Below are 20900 nucleotides of genomic sequence, written 5' to 3'. Positions count from 1 at the left end.
TATAAATACATAGAACATATTCCGTTTTTGCTATGTAACTAGAACTTAAGTGTAAGCAAACTCTGCTATTTTAAATGAGAAAATAAAGGTGAAGGAGCTATTTGTAAATAATTTAATACACTCTATTAGGTAAAAAGGATACTTTGGAACACATTAAAGGGGAAAATAGTAGAGTACACTGTCCATTTAAGTATAGAAACTTTCAGTATAGGTGGGGACACCATAGGCTAAATCAGCCATTTCATTTGCCAAAATAAGGGTAAAGGAGCTACTTGTAAACCATTTCATACACTGTCAGGTGAATGGATCATTGAGAACAAATTAAAGGGGAGAAAAATGTAGTGTAATCTGTCTCTTTGACTATAGTGGTCAACAGTGTAAATCTGACTTTAAATGGAAAACATAATATGTGAGGACAAGTTGCCAAGATATTAACATAAAATATAATTATATAAATAGACATGTACAGATTGGATATCTCTTTAATGCTTCACTGATGTTATAAGATATGTTCAGTATTATAGCAGCTGAATATTGTAAATTGGATAACAATCTTAAAAAATAACCAGATCCAGAAGTTTAATATTTCAGGTTAAATGACTTGGAATTACTTTTATGAGCGGATTTGTTGTTGACGTCAATGTCAGAGAAATAAAAGAGGCTTCCGCACCCAGCTTTTCTCACAGTGAGGTCTTCTGGCACAGCAGAGTTCAGTAGTCTGGCACTGGCAATGTTATATTCCTTACAAACTCCTCATAATTCAGCATGCCATCTGGTCCCACTTTTGTCCCTTTAAATAGGTCATCCACTGGAAAAAAAGACAGGTTTTAAGGCATTTTATCTTGTCCATCCAAAATTAAAGGGACAGTCTACTCCAGAATTGTTATTGTTTAAAAAGATAGATAATCCCGTTATTACTCATTCACCAGTTTTGGATAACCAACACAGTTATATTAATACACTTTTTAACCACTGTGATTACCTTGTATCTAAGCCTCTGCAGACTGCCCCTTATTTCAGTTCTTTTGACAGACTTGCATTTAAAGGGACAGTCGACACAAAAAAAAATGTATTGTTTATAAAGATAGATAATGCCTTTACTACCCATTCTCCAACTTTGCAAAACCAACATTGTTAGATTAATATACTTTATAACATTTAAACCTATCAATTTCTGGCTGATTTCAAAGGTTCCATTGACAGACTTTTAATCACATGCTTTTGCATTTGCTTTTCACAACAGGAGACTAATAGTTAATGTGGGCCATATAGATAATGTTGTGTTCACATGCCTGGGAAGTTATTTAAGAGTTAGCATAACACAATACTAAATGCAACTCAATAGATTTTAAATAGTCGCAGTCATGTGATCAGGGGGCTGTCAGAAGATGATTAGATACAAGGTAATCACAGAGGTAAAAAGTATATTAATATAACTGTGTTGGTTGTGCAAAACTGGGGAATGGGTAATAAAGGGATTATCTATCTTTTAAAACAATAAAAATTCTATTGTAGACTGTCCCTTTAACCAATCAATGCCGACTCATAAGTAACTCAGCGGGAGTGAGCACAATGTTATATATATGCACTGAGATAAAAGGTGGCCTTCAAGGGCTTAGAAAACAGAATTTATGCTTACCTGATAAATTACTTTCTCTTACGGTGTATCCAGTCCACGGATTCATCCTTACTTGTGGGATATTCTCAATCCCTACAGGAAGTGGCAAAGAGAGCACACAGCAGAGCTGTCCATATAGCTCCCCTCAGGCTCCGCCCCCCCCAGTCATTCGACCGACGGTTAGGAGAAAAAGGAGAAACTATAGGGTGCAGTGGTGACTGTAGTTATACAAAAATAAATTTGAACCTGACTTAATTGCCAGGGCGGGCCATAGACTGGATACAACATAAGAGAAAGTAATTTATCAGGTAAGCATAAATTCTGTTTTCTCTTACGTGGTGTATCCAGTCCACGGATTCATCCTTACTTGGGGGATACCAATACCAAAGCTTTAGGACACGGATGAAGGGAGGGAACAAGTCAGGTAACCTAAACGGAAGGCACCACTGCTTGCAAAACCTTTCTCCCAAAAATAGCATCCGAAGAAGCAAAAGTATTGAATTTGTAAAATTTGGCAAATGTATGCAGTGAAGACCAAGTTGCTGCCTTACAAATCTGTTCAACAGAAGCCTCATTCTTGAAAGCCCATGTGGAAGCCACAGCCCTAGTGGAATGAGCTGTAATTCATTCAGGAGGCTGCTGTCCAGCAGTCTCATAAGCCAATCGGATGATGCTTTTCAGCCAGAAGGAAAGAGAGGTAGCAGTCGCCTTCTGACCTCTCCTCTTACCAGAATAGACAACAAACAATGTTTGTCTGAAATCTTTAGTTGCCTTTAAATAGAATTTTAAAGCCCGAACCACATCAAGATTGTGTAACAGTCATTCCTTCTTAGAAACTGGATTAGGACACAGAGAAGGAACAATAATTTCCTGGTTAATATTCTTATTAGAAAACCAATTTTGGAAGGAAACCAGGTTTGGTACGCAAAACAACCTTATCTGCATGGAACACCAGATAGGGTGAATTACACTGCAAAGCAGACAATTCAGAAACTCTTCTAGCAGGAGAAATAGCTACCAAAAACAAAACTTTCCAAGATAATAACTTAATATCTATGGAATGTAAAGGTTCAAACGGAACCCCTTGAAGAACTGAAAGAACTAAGTTTAGACTCCATGGAGGAGCCACTGGTTTGTAAACAGGCTTGATTCTAACTAAGGCCTGCGCAAACGCCTGAACGTCTGGTACAGCTGCCAGACGCTTGTGTAACAGGATAGACAGAGCAGATATCTGTCCCTTTAAGGAACTAGCTGACAAACCTTTCTCCAATCCTTCTTGGAGAAAAGACAATATCCTTGGAATCCTAACCTTACTCCACGAGTAACCCTTGGATTCACACCAACAAAGATATTTCCGCCATATCTTATGGTAAATTTTCCTGGTGACAGGCTTTCTGGCCTGGATCAGAGTATCTATCACTGATTCAGAGAACCCACGCTTAGCTAGAATTAAGCGTTCAATCTTCAAGCAGTCAGTTGCAGAGAAACTAGATTTGGATGCTTGAATGGACCTTGAATTAGAAGATCCTGCCTCGATGGCAGTCTCCATGGTGGAACCAATGACATGTCCACTAGGTCTGCATACCAAGTCCTGCGTGGCCACGCAGGCGCTATCAGAATTACTGAAGCCTTCTCCTGTTTGATTCTGTCTACTAGCTGAGGGAGAAGAGGAAACGGTGGAAAGACATAAGCTAGACTGAATGACCAAGGCGCTACTAAAGCATCTATCAATGCCGCCTTGGGATCCCTGGATCTGGATCCGTAAAGGGAAATTCTGGAATGCCCCATAGCTGGGTCAGCTGAGCAAAAACCTCCGGGTGGAGTTCCCACTCCCCCGGATGGAAAGTCTGACGACTCAGAAAATCCGCCTCCCAGTTGTCTACTCCTGGGATGTGAATTGCAGATAGATGGCAGGAGTGATCCTCCGCCCAATTGATTATCTTGGTTACTTCCTTCATCGCTAGGGAACTCTTTGTTCCCCCCTGATGATTGATGTACGCTACAGTCGTGATGTTGTCCGACTGGAATCTGATGAATTTGGCCTCCGCTAGTTGAGGCCACGCCTGGAGCGTATTGAATATCGCTCTCAGTTCCAAAATGTTTATTGGGAGAAGAGATTCTTCCCGAGACCATAGACCCTGAGCTTTCAGTGAGTCCCAGACCGCACCCCAGCCTAACAGACTGGCATCGGTCGTGACAATGATCCACTCCGGTCTGCGGAAACTCATTCCCTGGGACAGGTGATCCTGAGACAACCACCAGAGAAGAGAGTCTCTGGTTTTCTGGTCCATTTGTATTTGAGGAGACAAATCTGCATAATCCCCATTCCACTGTTTGAGCATGCACAGTTGCAGTGGTCTTAGATGAATTCGGGCAAAAGGGACTACGTCCATTGCCGCAACCATCAAACCAATTACCTCCATGCACTGAGCCACAGAAGGCCGAGGAATGGAATGAAGAACTCGGCAAGTATTCAAAAGCTTTGACTTCCTGACCTCTGTCAGAAAGATTTTCATTTCTACCGAGTCTATTAGTGTTCCCAGGAAGGGAACCCTTGTGAGCTGGGACAGAGAACTTTTTTCTATGTTCACCTTCCACCCGTGAGACCTTAGAAAGGCCAGAACAATGTCCGTATGAGCCTTGGCTCTGTGAAAAGACGACGCCTGTATTAAGATGTCGTCTAGGTAAGGTGCTACTGCAATGCCCGTGGTCTTAGTACCGCTAGAAGGGACCCTAGCACCTTTGTGAAAATTCTGGGAGCGGTGGCCAACCCGAAAGGAAGGGCCACGAACTTGTAATGCGTGTCCAGAAAGGCGAACCTTAGGAACTGATGATGATCTTTGTGGATAGGAATATGTAGATATGCATCCTTTAGATCCACGGTAGTCATATATTGACCTTCCTGGATCATCGGCAAGATTGTTAGAATGGTTTCCATTTTGAAAGATGGAACTCTGAGGAATTTGTTTAGAATTTTTAGATTCAGGATTGGCCTGAAAGTTCCTTCCTTTTTGGGAACTACAAACAGGTTTGAGTAAAATCCCAGTCCTTGTTCTGCAATTGGAACTGGGTGTATCACTCCCATCTTTAGAAGATCTTCGACACAGCGTAAGAACGCCTGTTTCTTTGTCTGGTCTGAAGACAAACGAGAAATGTGGAACCTTCCCCTTGGGGGAGAGTCCTTGAATTCTAGAAGATACCCCTGAGCAACAATTTCTAATGCCCAGGGATCTGGAACGTCTCTTGCCCAAGCCTGAGCAAAGAGAGAAAGTCTGCCCCCTACTAGATCCGGTCCCGGATCGGGGGCTACCCCTTCATGCTGTCTTGGCAGCAGGCGCAGGCTTCTTGACCTGTTTACCCTTATTCCAGCCCTGCAAGGGTTTCCAGGTTGCTTTAGGCTGGAAAGCGTTACCCTCTTGCTTAGCGGCAGCAGAGGTTGAAGCAGGTCCGCTCCTGAAGTTGCGAAAGGAGCGAAAATTAGCCTTGTTTTTGGCCTTAAACGGTCTATCCTGCGGGAGGACATGACCCTTCCCCCCAGTGATATCCGCGATAATTTCTTTCAACTCTGGACCAAAAAGGGTCTTTCCCTTGAAAGGAATGTTTAGTAATTTTGTTTTGGACGACACGTCAGTGACGTGCAGTAATAGGAGGCAGGGGAGGCAGTGCCTACCCTGTCCAATGAGGGAAAAAAGATTTGAATTCATATTTATTAAAAAAAAAGTGTTTTTTACTTCATTAATATTTTGTCCACGCCCACCCTCACCCCAAGGGTACCCCCCCCACCCCCATGGCGATACTCATTATGGTACTGCGCTTTGCAAAAATTCACTATCCATATTCCATTGTTGCGCAATTAGGAGGCAGTGAGCCGGTCCGCTGCCCTCCATTAATTGCGCAACATGGATCTGGAGCTGCGCCACCCACTGGTGACTCTTCGGGCCCTGATACAAGCTCCAATGGAGGCGGTTCTCAAAACCGCCTCCATGATGAGCTAGGTCACTTCAGCCAATCACAGCTTCAGCAGCACTGTGGGGAGGCGTGCCTGCTGGGCTGCTGATTGACAGGTGTGGGCCATGTGACCATTTTGACGTGTCACATTGAGCGCGCTGACAGATCTACTGGCGGGAAGACTCAGTGTCAGTAGTGGAGGGAGCTGCTGAGAGAGTCTTGTGCGTGCGTGCCGCCGACCACTGCTGCCTAGTGCCTACTGCCCCAGTTGTTGTGTGGCTGTCTGGTGGACTAGTGTGGACCAGGACTAGTCACGGAGGAGTTGCTGCCAGTGCCTGCCCACTGCCTGGGGGAGACTGAAGTAAGACTCAGGAGGAGCCGGAGCGGAGGACTGCCTAATAGTGCCAGACCCAGTGCCATTGACTGACTACCCTGGACCTGGAAAACACCGGTAACTGTAAGTACTAGTAGTGATCGAGAGTAAATGCCCTGGGGCAGCCTGGCCAGAGTGAGGTGTGTGGCTACTAGTGTAGAATTCATACATGCTGGAGATACACAATGTGTTGGCAGGGCACCAACAACACTGCAACGTTGAGTTCCATCAGGTATACTTTTATATTGGCCATGCTGTGTGCTCACTACTCAGGGCAGGTCCAGTGCAACTGCAAACTGCTGTCTGCCACACTCTGCATCCATTAACTCCTGCAGTAGTATGAGGAGCCCAATTAGTATACAGCTACAGACAGCATGTCAGTGACAGAATGATTTGTGAGTAATTTACTTACAATAGTCAGCTAATCATTTTTTTCTAACAACTTAGTAAATCACTCACAAATCATCCTGTCACTGACACGCTGTCTGTAGCTGTATACTAATTGGGCTCCTTGTACTACTGCAGGGGTTAATGGATGCAGATTGTGGCAGACAGCAGGTGTTTAGACTAAGAGAACATAATCATCTTAATGTAATATTTTGAAAGATCACCTGATCTCCCCCACAGCAGTCATCAGTGAGTGCACGGAATCTTTTTACACTGGTGCTGCTGTAGGAAACGTGGGTGGAGCTCAGCTTAGACAAGAGGTAACGCTGGAGTTAGCTGTGAGTGAGTATCAGTAACTCATATATTGTTGTCAGGGCTATAGAGGTCTGAAGCTTCCCACAGTACCTGGTCTGCTCTTTATAGTCTCCCCTCCTCCCTGCTCTCATTTCCCCCATTCCTTCTCAGGGCTGTGTTGTATCTGTCTTCCTGCTGGTAGATATGGCTGCTGTGCAGAGCATGTTTACTGAAGGGAAATCACATGGAAAAAGGGTTTCTGAGGGTAGGGGGTTGGGGATTCCTATTTAAAAATAGATATTTTCTTTACTGAGTCAGCAGCTGCTTGTATTATAGTAATCCTTTAAGACAACTCCAATGCTTCTGTCTAAAAATATGAGGTTGCCTATATGTGTATGTTTTCCCACAGTACTTGTGTTTTTTTTATATAAAGTGACATATTGAGATGTATGGGAGTTGAGAGAATCAGTGTATCTGTGTTTTGTATCTGTATGAGAGTGTGTGTGTGCATCTGTATGAGAGTGTGTGTGTGCATCTGTATCAGAGTGTGTGTGTGCATCTGTATGAGAGTTTTTGTGTATCTGTATGAGAGTGTGTGTGCATCTGTATGTATGAGTGTTTGTGTGCATCTGTATGAGTGTTTGTGTGCATCTGTATGAGTGTGTGTGCATCTGTATGAGAGTGTGTGTACATCTGTATGAGAGTGTGTGTGCATCTGTATGAGTGTGTGTGCGCATCTGTATGAGTGTGTCTGTGCATCTATATGTATGAGAGTGTGTGTGCATCTGTATGAGAGTGTGTGTGCATCTGTATGAGAGTGTGTGTGCATCTGTATGAGTGTGTGTGCATCTGTATATATGAGAGTGTGTGTACATCTGTATGAGAGTGTGTGTGCGCATCTGTATGAGTGTGTGTGTGCGCATCTGTATGAGTGTGTGTGTGCATCTGTATGAGTGTGTGTGCATCTGTATGAGTGTGTGTGCATCTGTATATATGAGAGTGTGTGTACATCTGTATGAGAATGTGTGTACATCTGTATGAGAGTGTGTGTGCATCTGTATGAGAGTGTGTGTGCATCTGTAGGAGTGTGTGTGCATCTGTATATATGAGAGTGTGTGTACATCTGTATGAGAGTGTGTGTACATCTGTATGAGAGTGTGTGTGCATCTGTATGAGTGTGTGTGTGCATCTGTATGAGTGTGTGTGCATCTGTATATATGAGAGTGTGTGTACATCTGTATGAGAGTGTGTGTGCATCTGTATGAGAGTGTGTGTGCATCTGTATGAGTGTGTGTGTGTGCATCTGTATGAGTGTGTGTGTGCGCATCTGTATGAGTGTGTGTGTGCGCATCTGTATGAGTGTGTGTGTGCATCTATATGTATGAGTGTGTGTGTGCATCTGTATATATGAGAGTGTGTGTACATCTGTATGAGAGTGTGTGTGCATCTGTATGAGTGTGTGTGTGCGCATCTGTATGAGTGTGTGTGTGCATCTATATGTATGAGTGTGTGTGTGCATCTATATGTATGAGAGAGTGTGTACATCTGGATGACAGTGTGTGACTGTGTACATCTATATGAGAGTGTGTGTGCATCTGTATGAGTGTGTGTGTGCATCTGTATGTATGAGAGTGTGTGTGCATCTGTATGAATGTGTGTGTGCATCTGTATGTATGAGAGTGTGTGTGTGGGGGTGTGTGCATCTGTATGAGTGTGTGTGCATCTGTATGAGTGTGTGTGCCACTGTATGAGAGTGTGTGCGTATCTGCATGAGAGTGTGTGCGCATCTGGTTTCTCCTTTTACAAATAAGGCAAGTTGGAGTTTGACTACTGGAGAATAGCTGCAGTTAAAAGGATGTTAATTTGTTTTAAAACATTAAAGGAACACAACATTTTTCTTTTATGTTTCAGATAGAACATACAATATTAAAGACTTTTACATTTTACTTATGTTATCCAATTTGCTTTTTTCTTTTAGTATCCTTTGAAAAGCATGCCTAGGTAGGCTAAGGATCAGTAATGCACTACTGGGAGCAGCTGGTGAGTGGTGGTTGCACATATATGCCTCTTGTCATTGGCTCATTTAATGTGTTCAGTTAGCTCCCAGTTGTGCATTGCTGCATATCCTTCAACAAAGGATAACAAGAGAATGAAGCAAATGTACTAATAGCCTCACTAGCCTCTGACCTCACCGCACGTCACTGCGACACGTCAGCCGACCATGATTTGAGCCAAAGCGCTCTTCGCGCCATAATAGCAAAACCTGAATTTTTCGCCGCTAACTTCGCTAATTGGAATGCGGCATCAGTGATAAAAGAATTAGCCAGCTTTAAAGCGTGAATTCTATCCATGACTTCGTCATATGAAGTCTCCCTCTGGAGCGACTTCTCCAGCGCCTCAAACCAAAAGGCCGCTGCAGTAGTTACAGGAATAATGCAGGCAATTGGCTGGAGAAGGAAACCTTGCTGAACAAACATTTTCTTCAGCAAACCTTCCAATTTTTTATCCATAGGGTCTTTAAAAGCACAACTGTCTTCTATTGGTATAGTTGTACGTTTAGCAAGTGTTGAAACTGCTCCCTCCACCTTAGGGACCGTCTGCCACGCGTCCCGCCTGGGGTCATTTATGTGGAACATTTTCTTAAAGATAGGGGGGGGGGAACAAAAGGTACACCTGGTCTCTCCCACTCCTTAGTCACAATATCCGCCACCCTCTTTGGGATCGGAAACGCATCAGTGTATACAGGGACCTCTAAAAATCTGTCCATTTTACACAATTTTTCTGGGACCACCATGGGGTCACAATCATCTAGCGTAGCTAAAACCTCCTTAAGCAGGACGCGGAGGTGTTCCAGCTTAAATTTAAACGCTAATGAATCTGACTCTGCCCGCTGAGAAATTTTTCCTGTGTCAGAAATTTCTCCCTCGGACAGACCATCCCTCACTGCCACTTCAGAGTGTTGTGAGGGTACTACAGATAAATCATCCAAAGCTTCTGATTGCTCATCCTCCGTTCTTAAAACTGAGCTATCCCGCTTTTTTGGCAAAACTGGCAGTTTGGATAGAAATGCCGCAAGGGAATTATCCATGACTGCTGCTAATTGTTGTAATGTAATAGGGCACAATGCGCTAGAGGTACTAGGCAACGCTTGCGCGGGTGTAACTGGTGTAGACACATGGGGAGAGGAAGAATCATCTTGGGCTACATTTTTAAGTGTCACTGCATGGTCATTAAAATGTTTAGATACCTTAGCACACTTTAAACACAAATGCAATGGGGGTACCGCCATGGCTTTCAAACACATAGAACAAGGTCTATCTGTAGGCTCAGACATGTTAGACAGGCTTAGATAGCACTTAAATACAAAAAAATACACTTTTTGAAAAAACGTTACTGTGCCTTTAAATAATAAAAAGCACCCACTTTTTTACCAAATCTCAAAAAAACATCCGATCTTTACACCATATGATCCTAATGCTTTGAAAAGATTGCACACCACGTTTCAAGCCAATTAACCCCTTATTGCCCAAACCGGAGCAAATTGAAGCTGCCACTGGTTTAACACACTACAGCACGATGCCACAGTCTCTGCTGTGGCCCTACCTTCCTTGGGGATTAGTTTTGGAACGAAAACAAGCCTCCCTGAAGTCCTTCTGCAATCTCTGGACTCTACATGTGAAGCTGCATGAAGCTGACTTGCAAAACAACTGCGCAACTGAGGCGCGAAAATTAGGCCCCCTCCCTCTTCACTCCGGAGTTGTGGGGCCTTCCTGAATCAATTTAGGTGTCTAAAATTATTCCAGGCGTAAAAAAAAACCTATAAAGTGTTCCAAACATGATAAACACTAAAAAATAATCGATTTTCCCCATAACAGTGTCCACCAGTGATTTAAGCCCTTTTAACTAAGCCATCCTTCTATACTGAGTCTGAGAATATGGCTTACCTTCCCACATGGAGATTCTTGTCAGTCTTCTAGCATTACCAAGTCTTGTTAGAAAAAAAGTGACTGAGCATACCTTAAGCAGTTAAGCCTGCAAACTGTTCCCCCCAACTGAAGTTCTCCGGTACTCAACAGTCCTGTGTGGGAACAGCAATGGATTTTAGTTACAACATGCTAAAATCTTTTTCCTCTCAGCAGAAATCTTCATCACTTTCTGCCTCAGAGTAAATAGTACAAACCGGCACTATTTTAAAATAACAAACTCTTGATTGAAGAAATAAAAACTACAAATCTAACACCACATACTCTTTACCCTCCCGTGGAGATGCTACTTGTTAGAGCGGCAAAGAGAATGACTGGGGGGGCGGAGCCTGAGGGGAGCTATATGGACAGCTCTGCTGTGTGCTCTCTTTGCCACTTCCTGTAGGGATTGAGAATATCCCACAAGTAAGGATGAATCCGTGGACTGGATACACCATGTAAGAGAAATTAGCATATGAGCCTACCTAGGTTTAGCTTTCAACAAAGAATACCAATTAAAAATTGATGATAAAAATAAATTGGAAAATTGTTTTTAAGTTGCATGCCCTATCTGAATCATGAAAGTTTAATTTTGACTAAACTGTCCTTTTAGTGGTTCTACACTTTTATTAATTGTTTTTTAATATACTCAATACGCGAAGCCATTTTGATGTAAGCAACATGATTCTATGATTATTTGGAGTAAAAGGTAGACACTGTCTGATTACTCCTACCTGGTTTGTAGATTTACACATTTAATATGGAATAAAGAGAACATTCAGAAATCCAAAGCCTTTAAAAACTGGACTTTGGGTTTTTTAAAAACTCTGACACGCTTTTTTTTTTTTTTTTTTTACAGCCTTTATTGGTACAGTAAAGACAGTTCAAAACAGTAAATGCCATATAAACAACAACGGATAAAGCATAATTTGTACATTCTGTACCTTGAGACAGAATGAGCTCTTAAGAAAAGCAAAAGATAAGCCAGTCCACATCTGACTGTACTATGGTTACTTTACAATAACTCTCTGTTCCAATGATGCATAAGTCCATGAATCCGATAAGCCTGTCAATTTTCTATTTTGTAAAGCATCATTTCAATATAAGGTAAGGTAATGTCCATTGTCATTGGTGGTATATTATAAGATATCTGTGAATCATTGGGGTGCGTACCCATGACCCTAGTGAGATTTTAGTGAAATTAGTGGAGTTGGGTGGGAAGAAATCACATATACTAACGAAGAAGAGAGAAAAAAAGGGGGGGGGGGAGTTAGGCCTGATGAAATGTTCAATAAATTGAAGTATTTAGGATTGAGAATTGTATGTGAGCCAGACACTTGTCATGGCTTCAAACACATCTAGTTTTCCAGTTTTCAGAAAGTGGTAACATTCTAGTTGCAATAGCTCAGCAACCTGGGTAGACCAGTCAGATTTGGTAGGTATTACTCTGGTTTTCCATAGCTTTCATACAGGTGGTGTGGGTCCACAATCCATTACTCATGGTAATTACTCTTCTCAACCGCTAGGAGGCAAAGATTTCCAAATCCCAAGAACTCTATAAAACCCCTCCCACCTCACACATACCCCAGTCTTTACTTTGCCTCTGCTGTAGGTTGTTGTAGAATGAGGATGTGCATATGATTCTTTAGAGAAAGGGGTTTTCTGTCTATATTAAGGCCTGTTTCCCCCCAGAGTACAGTGCTTGTCAGAGGGATGTATTTTGGGTATGGTTTAGGATCCTTTGTTTCACCTCATGGGAATTCTTCCATAAACCCTCTATAATCAGTCGCAGGGATGTGTCTTCTGCCTCCCTTTATGGATCTACAATATACTCGTTATGTTTCAGCACTGGTTTGGCTGTCTGCTGCTTGATTGCTAGTTGACGAGTATCTATTGGGAAGTATATTTTTATTGTTAACATTTAGATACTCAAATAGCTATGTTATAGACACTTTTTTATTATACAAAGTTCATCTATATATATATATATGTTGTTTATATGTGGTCCTGGGACAGAACCTTTTCACTATTCCCTTCCTTTTATGCGCTGCAGATTTTTTGGGCGTACTTCCTTTTTTGCGCGTTGGTATTTCACACACCGGGTTTGCGCTCATCAGGCTATTGCATGTTCTATTCGTCTCTATAGATTTTTCACACGCCGGATTTGCCTGTAGGGTTAGCACACGTTCCTTTAGTCTTCCCGCTCATTGGTTCTCACACGTTGGGTTAGTGAATGTTTGCTCCGCTATGTACATGTAGGGTATTTGGTGCTCACAATCTCCTTTTTAACTGTCATTAGTTTGGCCTGCATTCAGAGGTAATGTTATTTCTCCTGTTTTTTGTTTTTCAGCATTGCTTAGGGCGCTTTGTTCCTGTTAAAGCTGCTTAGGAGGGGGTAAATGGTTTCCATTCCTCAAGAGCTTTTTTAGGGGGTTTAATAGTTTTTATTTGCATTGTTTTCTCATATGCTATAATGGAGCAGCAGGATTCTGTCCCTAAATCTACCCAAGCAACTGAGTCTCCTGCATGCCTTCTTACTATTATTAAGTGTGCTTATTGTAAGAAAGCTGAAGTACATTCTTCAGCTCATTTATGTGGCTAATGTTTAGATTTGTTAATGCAAACAGATCAATCTAATGCTGTTTCCTTGGGTTCTAATGCACCTACTATTTGTTAATTACAGGTTAATGCTGAGGTAGTGTCTCCTGCCATGAAAACCTTTATCAAGGCTGCAGTTTCTGAAGCATTGACTGCTCTCCGGCCTTTAAATAAACATAAAAGGTCAGTTCAGATTTCACCTTCTACAGGTGCTGTGTGTCCTGAGGCCAGGGATACTGTTTTTTCTTCAGATGGTGAAGTTTCCTCTGGGGATGAGGATTCCTCATCTGGAGTTAAACCTGATATTTCCTCTTTTTTTGTTTAAAGTTGAACATATGTGTTCTCTTTTAAAATAGGTCCTAGTTACTGTAGGGGTTAAGGATCCTAACGTTTCTTATGTTAAACCTTGAAATCATTTAAATTCAGTTTTTAGGACTGTTGTTTATCTCCCTGAGGATTTCCCTGCTATCTCTGACATGATTTCTAGGGAATGGTCTAAGACAGGTATCTCCTTTACTCCTACTGCAAGGTTTATGAAATTATAACCTTTACCTGCTGCTAATCTAGATTTATGGGAAACCTTTCCCAAGGTGAATGGGGCCATTTCCACTCTGGCTAAACATACTACTATTTCTTTGGAAGACAGTACTTCTTTTAAGGAACCTTTTGATAGAAAATTAGAATCTTTTCATAGAAGGACCTTTTTATATGCTGGTTATATTCTCAGACCAGCTATTTATAATGCAGATATAGCTGCTGCTTCTACTTACGGTTGTCTAGTCTTTTAGAAGAGTTTTCTGATGACCCTGTTAGTGCAAAACTATTGGGTTTGCTTCAGAGTGCCAATTCTTTTATTTGTGATGATGTGTTTAATATTATGAAGATTGATATCAAAATCATGTCATTAGCTGTTCTTGCCAGGAGGGCCTTGTGGCTTAAATCCTGGTCTGCTGATATGGTGTCTAAATCTAGATTGTTTCTTTCCTTTCAGGGACAGAAGTTATTTGATTCTGATTTGGATTCTATTATTTCTACTAGTACTGGAGGTAAAGGGGCTTTTCTTCTTCAAGACAAAGTCTAAAGGGAAATCCAAAGGGGAGATTAAGCCTCTTTCAGGATGCTTGGTTTCAGTCTGTTCCAGATCCCTTGGTTCAGAATATTGTTTCTCAGGGATGTCTAATAGGACTCATACTGCATTCATTACTTTTGGGAATTCAGAATCTGGCCACCAGGAAGAGGCAAAGACACCCCAGTAAAAGGCTTAAATATTCCTCCCACTTCCCTCATCCCCTAGTCATTCTTTGCCTTTCGTCCCAGGAGGTTGGCAGAGAAGTGTAATAAATTTATGATTAGTCTCTTATGGAGGGTAGTACTCTTTGGCATGGGACTGGAGTTTTAAGTAGTCCTGTCAGCCTTTCAGTGAAAGCATGGATGAAAGTTAGAGTCCTGAGATGCAGGGAGAGTCTTTCTGTGAAACCATCCCGACTCATATTAACAGCTCCACAAGCAATCAGCGTTTATGAGTTTCGCTGCCTGCTTTCTTCTCTCAAGACCATGGCAGAGGCGATGCTACTATCTGTCACACTTGAAGGGCTGTGTTCCTGTTCCATGGCGTAGATTCCAGTAAGATCGTTTCATTTTACTTTCCTCATGATTGTATTGTATTACAGATGTTTTCCCGGGACTAACTATAACTTAGGGTCTCAGTGAGGCTCTTTTTGTATCTTGGAATCAAGGGTTAGTATCTCCTGAGGGGGGGTTATTTAACAGGAGTTTTTTAAATCATGTTTGTTATGTGATTCGACCTGCTTATGTGTAGTGTTACTTAGGCTCATGGCTTTGCGGAACATAACGGCCTAGGAAGTGACGCAGCCTTTGTGGTCAGGCGCATTTTTTCTGGACTGTACGCTTACCTTGTGATCGATTTTTGCCTCTCCAGTTCCGCATTCCTGACAGTGTGGCGACAAAGAAATTCTGGTCGTCTGGTGCATAGGAGGTGGTGAGGGCCCCAGCCATTGTGGGTGTACAGGTGCCGTTTAACTTTTATCTTGTTTAGTCCAGTTTTTTCGTATTCATGTCTTTGTCATGGAGGATTCTGATGTTGAGATTGTAGCGGTCTATGATTCAAATTCTTATTGCGAAGAATACGAATTGGCCCCCGATCACACATAATAATCAGTTATGTTCCGTTTGCCGGGTTAGAGGCCTCAATTCCTTGGGATCAGGGAGTCAAGGGGCCACTGAGCCATCCGCCTCTTGGGGTTCTGTCCCTCGAGTGGCGAGTTCCCTACCTCTTACTGTTTCTACACGTGCAGGTGACTCTGATTATGCTTATCCTTCCCTGGAGGGTGGTTTGTTCCCTCCGGAGGTTGTGGCACGTTTACGTATTCAAGTCCTTATGACAATGGCGTATCTGCAGCTTCCAGATGTCTACTTAAGATTATGTTAGTGTTCTGTCAACCCGAGCCCCCCAGGCATGGGGTGCCCCATTCAGCTCTCCAGGAGAGCGACTGCTGAGGCTCTGGTGGAGGCGTGCTGCACTTTTCGGTATAGACTGGCACGCCTTCATGTCCTACTACGGCACGTTTTGGCGTTGTTGGAGGATCCCATCCTTAATGGATATAGGGGTTCTCAGTCTTCCACTTCGAATAGCTCGTAGAATTGAAATAAGGGGATGAATTAATCTTCTTACTGTCTGTTGTTCAGTATCTTTTCCATATCTGAGCTTGGATGAACAGGGTTCCTGTTGGGGTGGTCCTGTGGGTGTGTCTGTTCGTCTTGGGCGGAAGCCTACGGGCTGCCCTTTCTTTGATGTAAAATCCGGTTAGGATGAATTTTATTTGAAAGCTCATGTTTTGTTTTACATTCCTTCGGGGTTTTTTCCTCGGAATCGATACTTGTGATTTATTAATCGCTCTGTTTTCTTCTACGGAAGTTGTTCTGAGGATGCGTTTAGTTCTCTGTTTGTCTGTCGTTTGTTTCACCCTCCCTGTGGGTGACTATTGCGGCCTTGACAGTGTTGGCTATGGTCCAGTCTGGCTCTGATTGGGTTCAGCTCCTTCTGTCTTGAGGTCTATTTCAGACACGTGGCGCCTGTTCTGCCTGGCTGGTCTGGTTAGGGCGCTGAATGATTACATTATTTCTGTTTTCTTTTCTTGTTTTTACAAGTGTCAACTAAGCATTCTGAGAGGACCTGAGGGTCCTGGTTCAGTTCTCATCTGCCTTCCGAGCTGGTCGTCTGGGACTCGGTGGAGTTCTGCTGCGTCACACTCCTTTGGTTCCGATACCATCGGGATTAAGTGTTTTCTTTCCTGTGTGGTTTGACGATTTGGAGGCTTTAAGGCCTCCTTGCCGCTGTTTATGAGTGGTCTTGCCATCAAGGGCTATTGGAATTGTCTTTTTGGACTGGTTCCTTTTTGGGAACTCTTTTCGGGTCGAGATCTCTGGACTTTCCATCGGTTGAGGCCGCTTTCTGGGAGGGCCTTGCGGTCTTTTCCTGTTCTGAGAGTTTGTTGTTCCTTTATTGGAATACTAGACTATATAGTCTCCTTCTTCCTGACACTGTCTAGGGGTTGTTCCGGGGTTCGGGATGCTATGCATTATTTTTCTTTGGATGTAGGCCTCTGTCTAGTTCCCTGAGGAGAATATGGAGACTAGTCTCTGTTTACTTGCTCTTCGGGTGTCTTCATTCCCGATGTTTCCCCTTGTCCCCTGTGTCCGGAAGTTTGGGCGTGCCCTAGCTCTTTAAGGATTGGACTTCTCTAAGGGGTGTTCTCTTCCCTTGGGGTTGGGATTTATGAGTGAGTCTTGGACCCGTTTTAGATAGTTCTCCCTTGTGAGGTCTGTTTTATTCAGACAGGGTATGGTGTTCCCTGGGGATTGTTTGTCTAAACAATTCTGGGACTCGGGCCTTCGTTTGTCTGGATCTTTCTGGACATAAGCCAGCTGGTCTGATAGTGGTTTGCGCCATGGTTTATCTACCCGGATCCCGCTGTGGGAGTGGGTACTCTTTTTCATGACCTTATCTGGCATTTTTCCAGAATTATATGATCTTGTGGCTGTTTCAGGGGCTCCAGTTCTCCAGGGAACATAGACTATATCTTATGGTCTCGCTAGTTTCCTAGCAACTTGGCCAAGAGTTCTGGCACTAAGGCTCCTCATGGCCTTCCTATTTTTTAACGGTATGTACTTCCCCTTCTCGGGAGTCCTGGATGTTTTTCATTCGGCTCAGGTTAGGGCTTCGGCCTTGTGAGTGTAATGGCTTGTGTTGATTTGGATTTGTGGATCACAACTGCAGATTGTTAGATTTGTTTTGTATGCCTGTGCAGACTCTCACAGTGTATCAATCACAAGGTAATTTCTGCTAGGCAACAGAGAGTTAATCTTATTGAAAGATTGAGAACTCATAAACAGTATAATCTGTTAAGAGTAGAGATAAATTCAGGAAGAGTGAACTTCTTAGCTATGTGAACCTCTGACTACAATTAGAGATATATAATGCAGTTAATGATGTCAGGAGACCAGCTGGAGCCTAACTCTATTAACACCTATTCGGACCTATTGCTTCAGATTTAACTAAATCCGAAATTCAGATATGACAGGTCTTGGAATGTATGAGGCAAGAGCAGAGCTGGCTGTCTGTACTTGGAATCGGAGATCGGAGTGGCTCTCACAGTGTGAGCACAATGAGCATAAGGATTCCAGAAACTGACAGGCTCTGTAACCTGTGAGAGCTGAGCGTTGCTGCGATTAGCGTGAGACTCAGAGGGGAGAGGTGCTGGGCTGACAGGCTGGAAACGCTTCAGCGTAACAGGTTGCTTGGTTCACAATTAGTGGAGATTGAAGTCGAGTGCTAGGGAGCTGGAATCTCTCAGGCTGCTCCATGTAGCTCCGTGATGCTCCAGTCAGTGAAAGTGTCTCTCAATGTGTCCGTACAGGGCAGCGGAGTGATCCGCTTGTTGGAGAAAGATGTCCGCGATCACAAACACAGCTGTTCAGCCAACGTTCTCATCCACAGCTGACCAGGCAGGGGAGAGCATGTAAAAGGTATGCGAACACTCTGAGGCAGATAGTTAGGAATCCTAAGATAGATTAGTTTGCTGATAGGTTTGTAGTAAGTCCTTAAATATCAACAGAGAGAAACAGAGGATTAGGACTTCTAGCTGCATACAAATATTAACAATACTGAAGCAAGTTGGAGAGGGCGTGTCCCAACTTAAATAGACTAGGGAGGCCGACACCTTAGGAATCTTAAAGGTGCAGAAGGTCTTAGAGAAAAACAGGAATTCATGACATACCCCCCACTCAGGGTAGCTGCCCTGCAGCTACAAACCGTGGCTGGTCCGGATTTTGTCTGTGGAATAAGGAAATGAGTCTGGGTGCATGGATGTTCAGGGATGGCTCCCATGAGTCTTCGTCACTGTCATAGCCTTTCCAATGGATTAAGTATTGAAGAACTCTGTTGGATATACAAGAGTCCAAGATAGTATCAACCTCGTACTCCTGTTCGGAGTCAGATAAACGATCTGAAGGTAATTGTGTACCTGCCTGTCTTGTATCCCGATAGGGTTTCAATAAAGACACATGAAAGGTAGAGTGTAATCGGTAACCTTGGGGTAAGTCAAGAGTAACCGCATTGGCGTTCACAATCTTAGTTATTGGAAAAGGTCAGATGAATGCGGAACTGAGTTTTTTGCTAGGAGTTTTGAGTTTGATATTCTTCGTAGACAACCAAACCATATCACCTACCTTATAGTCAGGTGGTTGGCGACGTCTTGTGTTGTAATAGTGCCTTTGTCGTTCTTGGGCATTGGCGATATTCTCTTTCAGTTGTTGAAACAGGTCTAGAAATGTGTTAGTGACGTCATCCACCTGTGGACAGGTGATGTCACTTCGCGGATGGAGTTGGAAAGAAGGATGGAATCCATAATTTGCAAAAAATTGAGTTTTATGAGTTGTGGAACTGATTGAGTTATTGTAGGCGTATTCTGCCATAGGTAATGTGTGAAACCACTGGGTTTGCTGGTTTGAGCAGTAACATCTTATATACTGTTCTAACCATTGGTTGACTCTCTCAGTCTGACCATTAGACTGTGGATGGAAAGACGAGGAGTATCAAAGTTCCACTTGCATGGTTGTACATAGTTGTTTCCAGAAACGGGAAGTGAATTGAGTACCCCTGTCCGTAGCTATGGAATTAGGGATACCATGCAACTTAACGATGTTGTTTAGGAATAACGTTGTGGTTTCGGAAGAGGTGGGTAGCTTGTGGAAAGGCAAGAAATGGGCCATTTTAGTCAGATGATCAACGACTACAAGTATCATGTTATTCCCATTGGAAGTAGGTAAATCGACTATAAAATCCATGCCAATAGTTTGCCAGGGTCTGTCCAGTATTTGTAGAGGTAGTAGGAGGCCAAAGGGAGGTTTTCTATCAGTCTTGGAGACTGTACATGTGTGACAACTTTGTACGTAGTGTTGTACTGAGGACCTCCAATAAGTATGTGAGAGTAATTCAGCAGTTTTATTGATTCCAAGGTGTCCTGCCATAGGTGAGTCATGATGTTCTTTTAGTAAGTCTTGACGTAGAGGACGTGGAACATAAAGCTTTTCTTTATGGTAATAAAGACCATCTTGTCCCAAGTGAAGGTTAAGTCCAGATAACTCGGTGTCATCTTTCTGGAATTGTTTCAAATGTTCAGGATAAGTTGGAGATAGGGCGATAATCTGATCCAAAGGAATGACAGTTCCTGGTTGGTTAAAGTTTGTGGGTTTTAAATCTTTTCTTGAGAAGGCATCTGCCTTTCCGTTCCTACTACCTGGTCGGTAGGTTATGTGAAAGTTGAATTGGGTAAGGAAAAGGCTCCATCTCAGTTGTCTGGCAGAAAGAGTTCTGTTAGTCAACAGGTATTCGAGGTTTTTGTGATTCGTGTAGATCAATATGAGGTATTTGGTCCCTTCTAACAGATGTCTCCAGTGTTCGAGGGATACTTTAATTACCAATAACTCTTTTTCCCCGATGGGGTAGTTGTACTCTGCCAGTGTCATTACCCTAGAGTAAAATGCAACTGGGTGTAAAGGAACATCTGGGGATTTGTGTTGTGACAGAATTGATACAATAGCGTAGTCCGATGCATCCACTTCTAAGACATATTGGGAATCAGGATAGCATACTATTGGAGCTTGGGTAAAGCTATCTTTTAAGCAATCGAAGATCTTTTGTTTTTCAGGGGTCCAAACAAAATGTTGATACTTGTTAGAATAGTGAGGCATTTTTTAGTTATAGCGGAGTAATTCTTTATGAATTTTCTGTAGTAGTTGGTAAATCCCAGAAATCTCTGTAGATCCTTTTTGTTTGTAGGAGTAGGTCAATTCTTGATTATGTCTACTTTGGAGTTATCCATCTGTATTCCGTTAGGAGTGATTGTGTAGCCAAGGAAAGTGATAACTGATGAATGGAATATACATTTTTCTAGCTTGGCGAAGAGACTATGTTGTCGTAGTCGAGTGAGTACCCATCGGACGTGTCTTTTGTGGTCTGTAAGGTTTTTAGAATATACAAGGATATCATCCAGGTAGATGACAATGCAGGTGTCCAGAAGGTATCGGAATATATCGTTGATAAGATATTGGAAAGTAGCCGGAGTCCGAATGGCATCACCTTGTACTCATATAGACCATATCGGGTTCTGAAAGCTGTGAGCCATTCGTCCCCTTTACG

The 20900-nt window shown here is 42.8% G+C and overlaps 1 protein-coding gene across 1 annotated transcript in view; it reads right to left on the bottom strand.

The window, feature by feature from the left end:
* Positions 1–466: 466 nt before the first annotated feature.
* CALML4 (calmodulin like 4) overlaps positions 467–20900 on the bottom strand; it is a 153177-nt gene continuing 132743 nt past the window's right edge. The window contains exon 5 of the mRNA XM_053718508.1: positions 467–808. Within this exon, the coding sequence (XP_053574483.1) occupies positions 711–808 (98 nt within the window). The 3' untranslated portion in view covers positions 467–710. The remainder of the gene's footprint in view (positions 809–20900) is intronic.

The sequence above is a fragment of the Bombina bombina genome, chromosome 6 (genome assembly GCF_027579735.1).
Source record: "Bombina bombina isolate aBomBom1 chromosome 6, aBomBom1.pri, whole genome shotgun sequence".
Lineage (NCBI taxonomy): Eukaryota > Metazoa > Chordata > Amphibia > Anura > Bombinatoridae > Bombina > Bombina bombina.
Note: the sequence above shows the minus strand (reverse complement) of the source record. Positions and strands in the feature narration are given on the sequence as shown.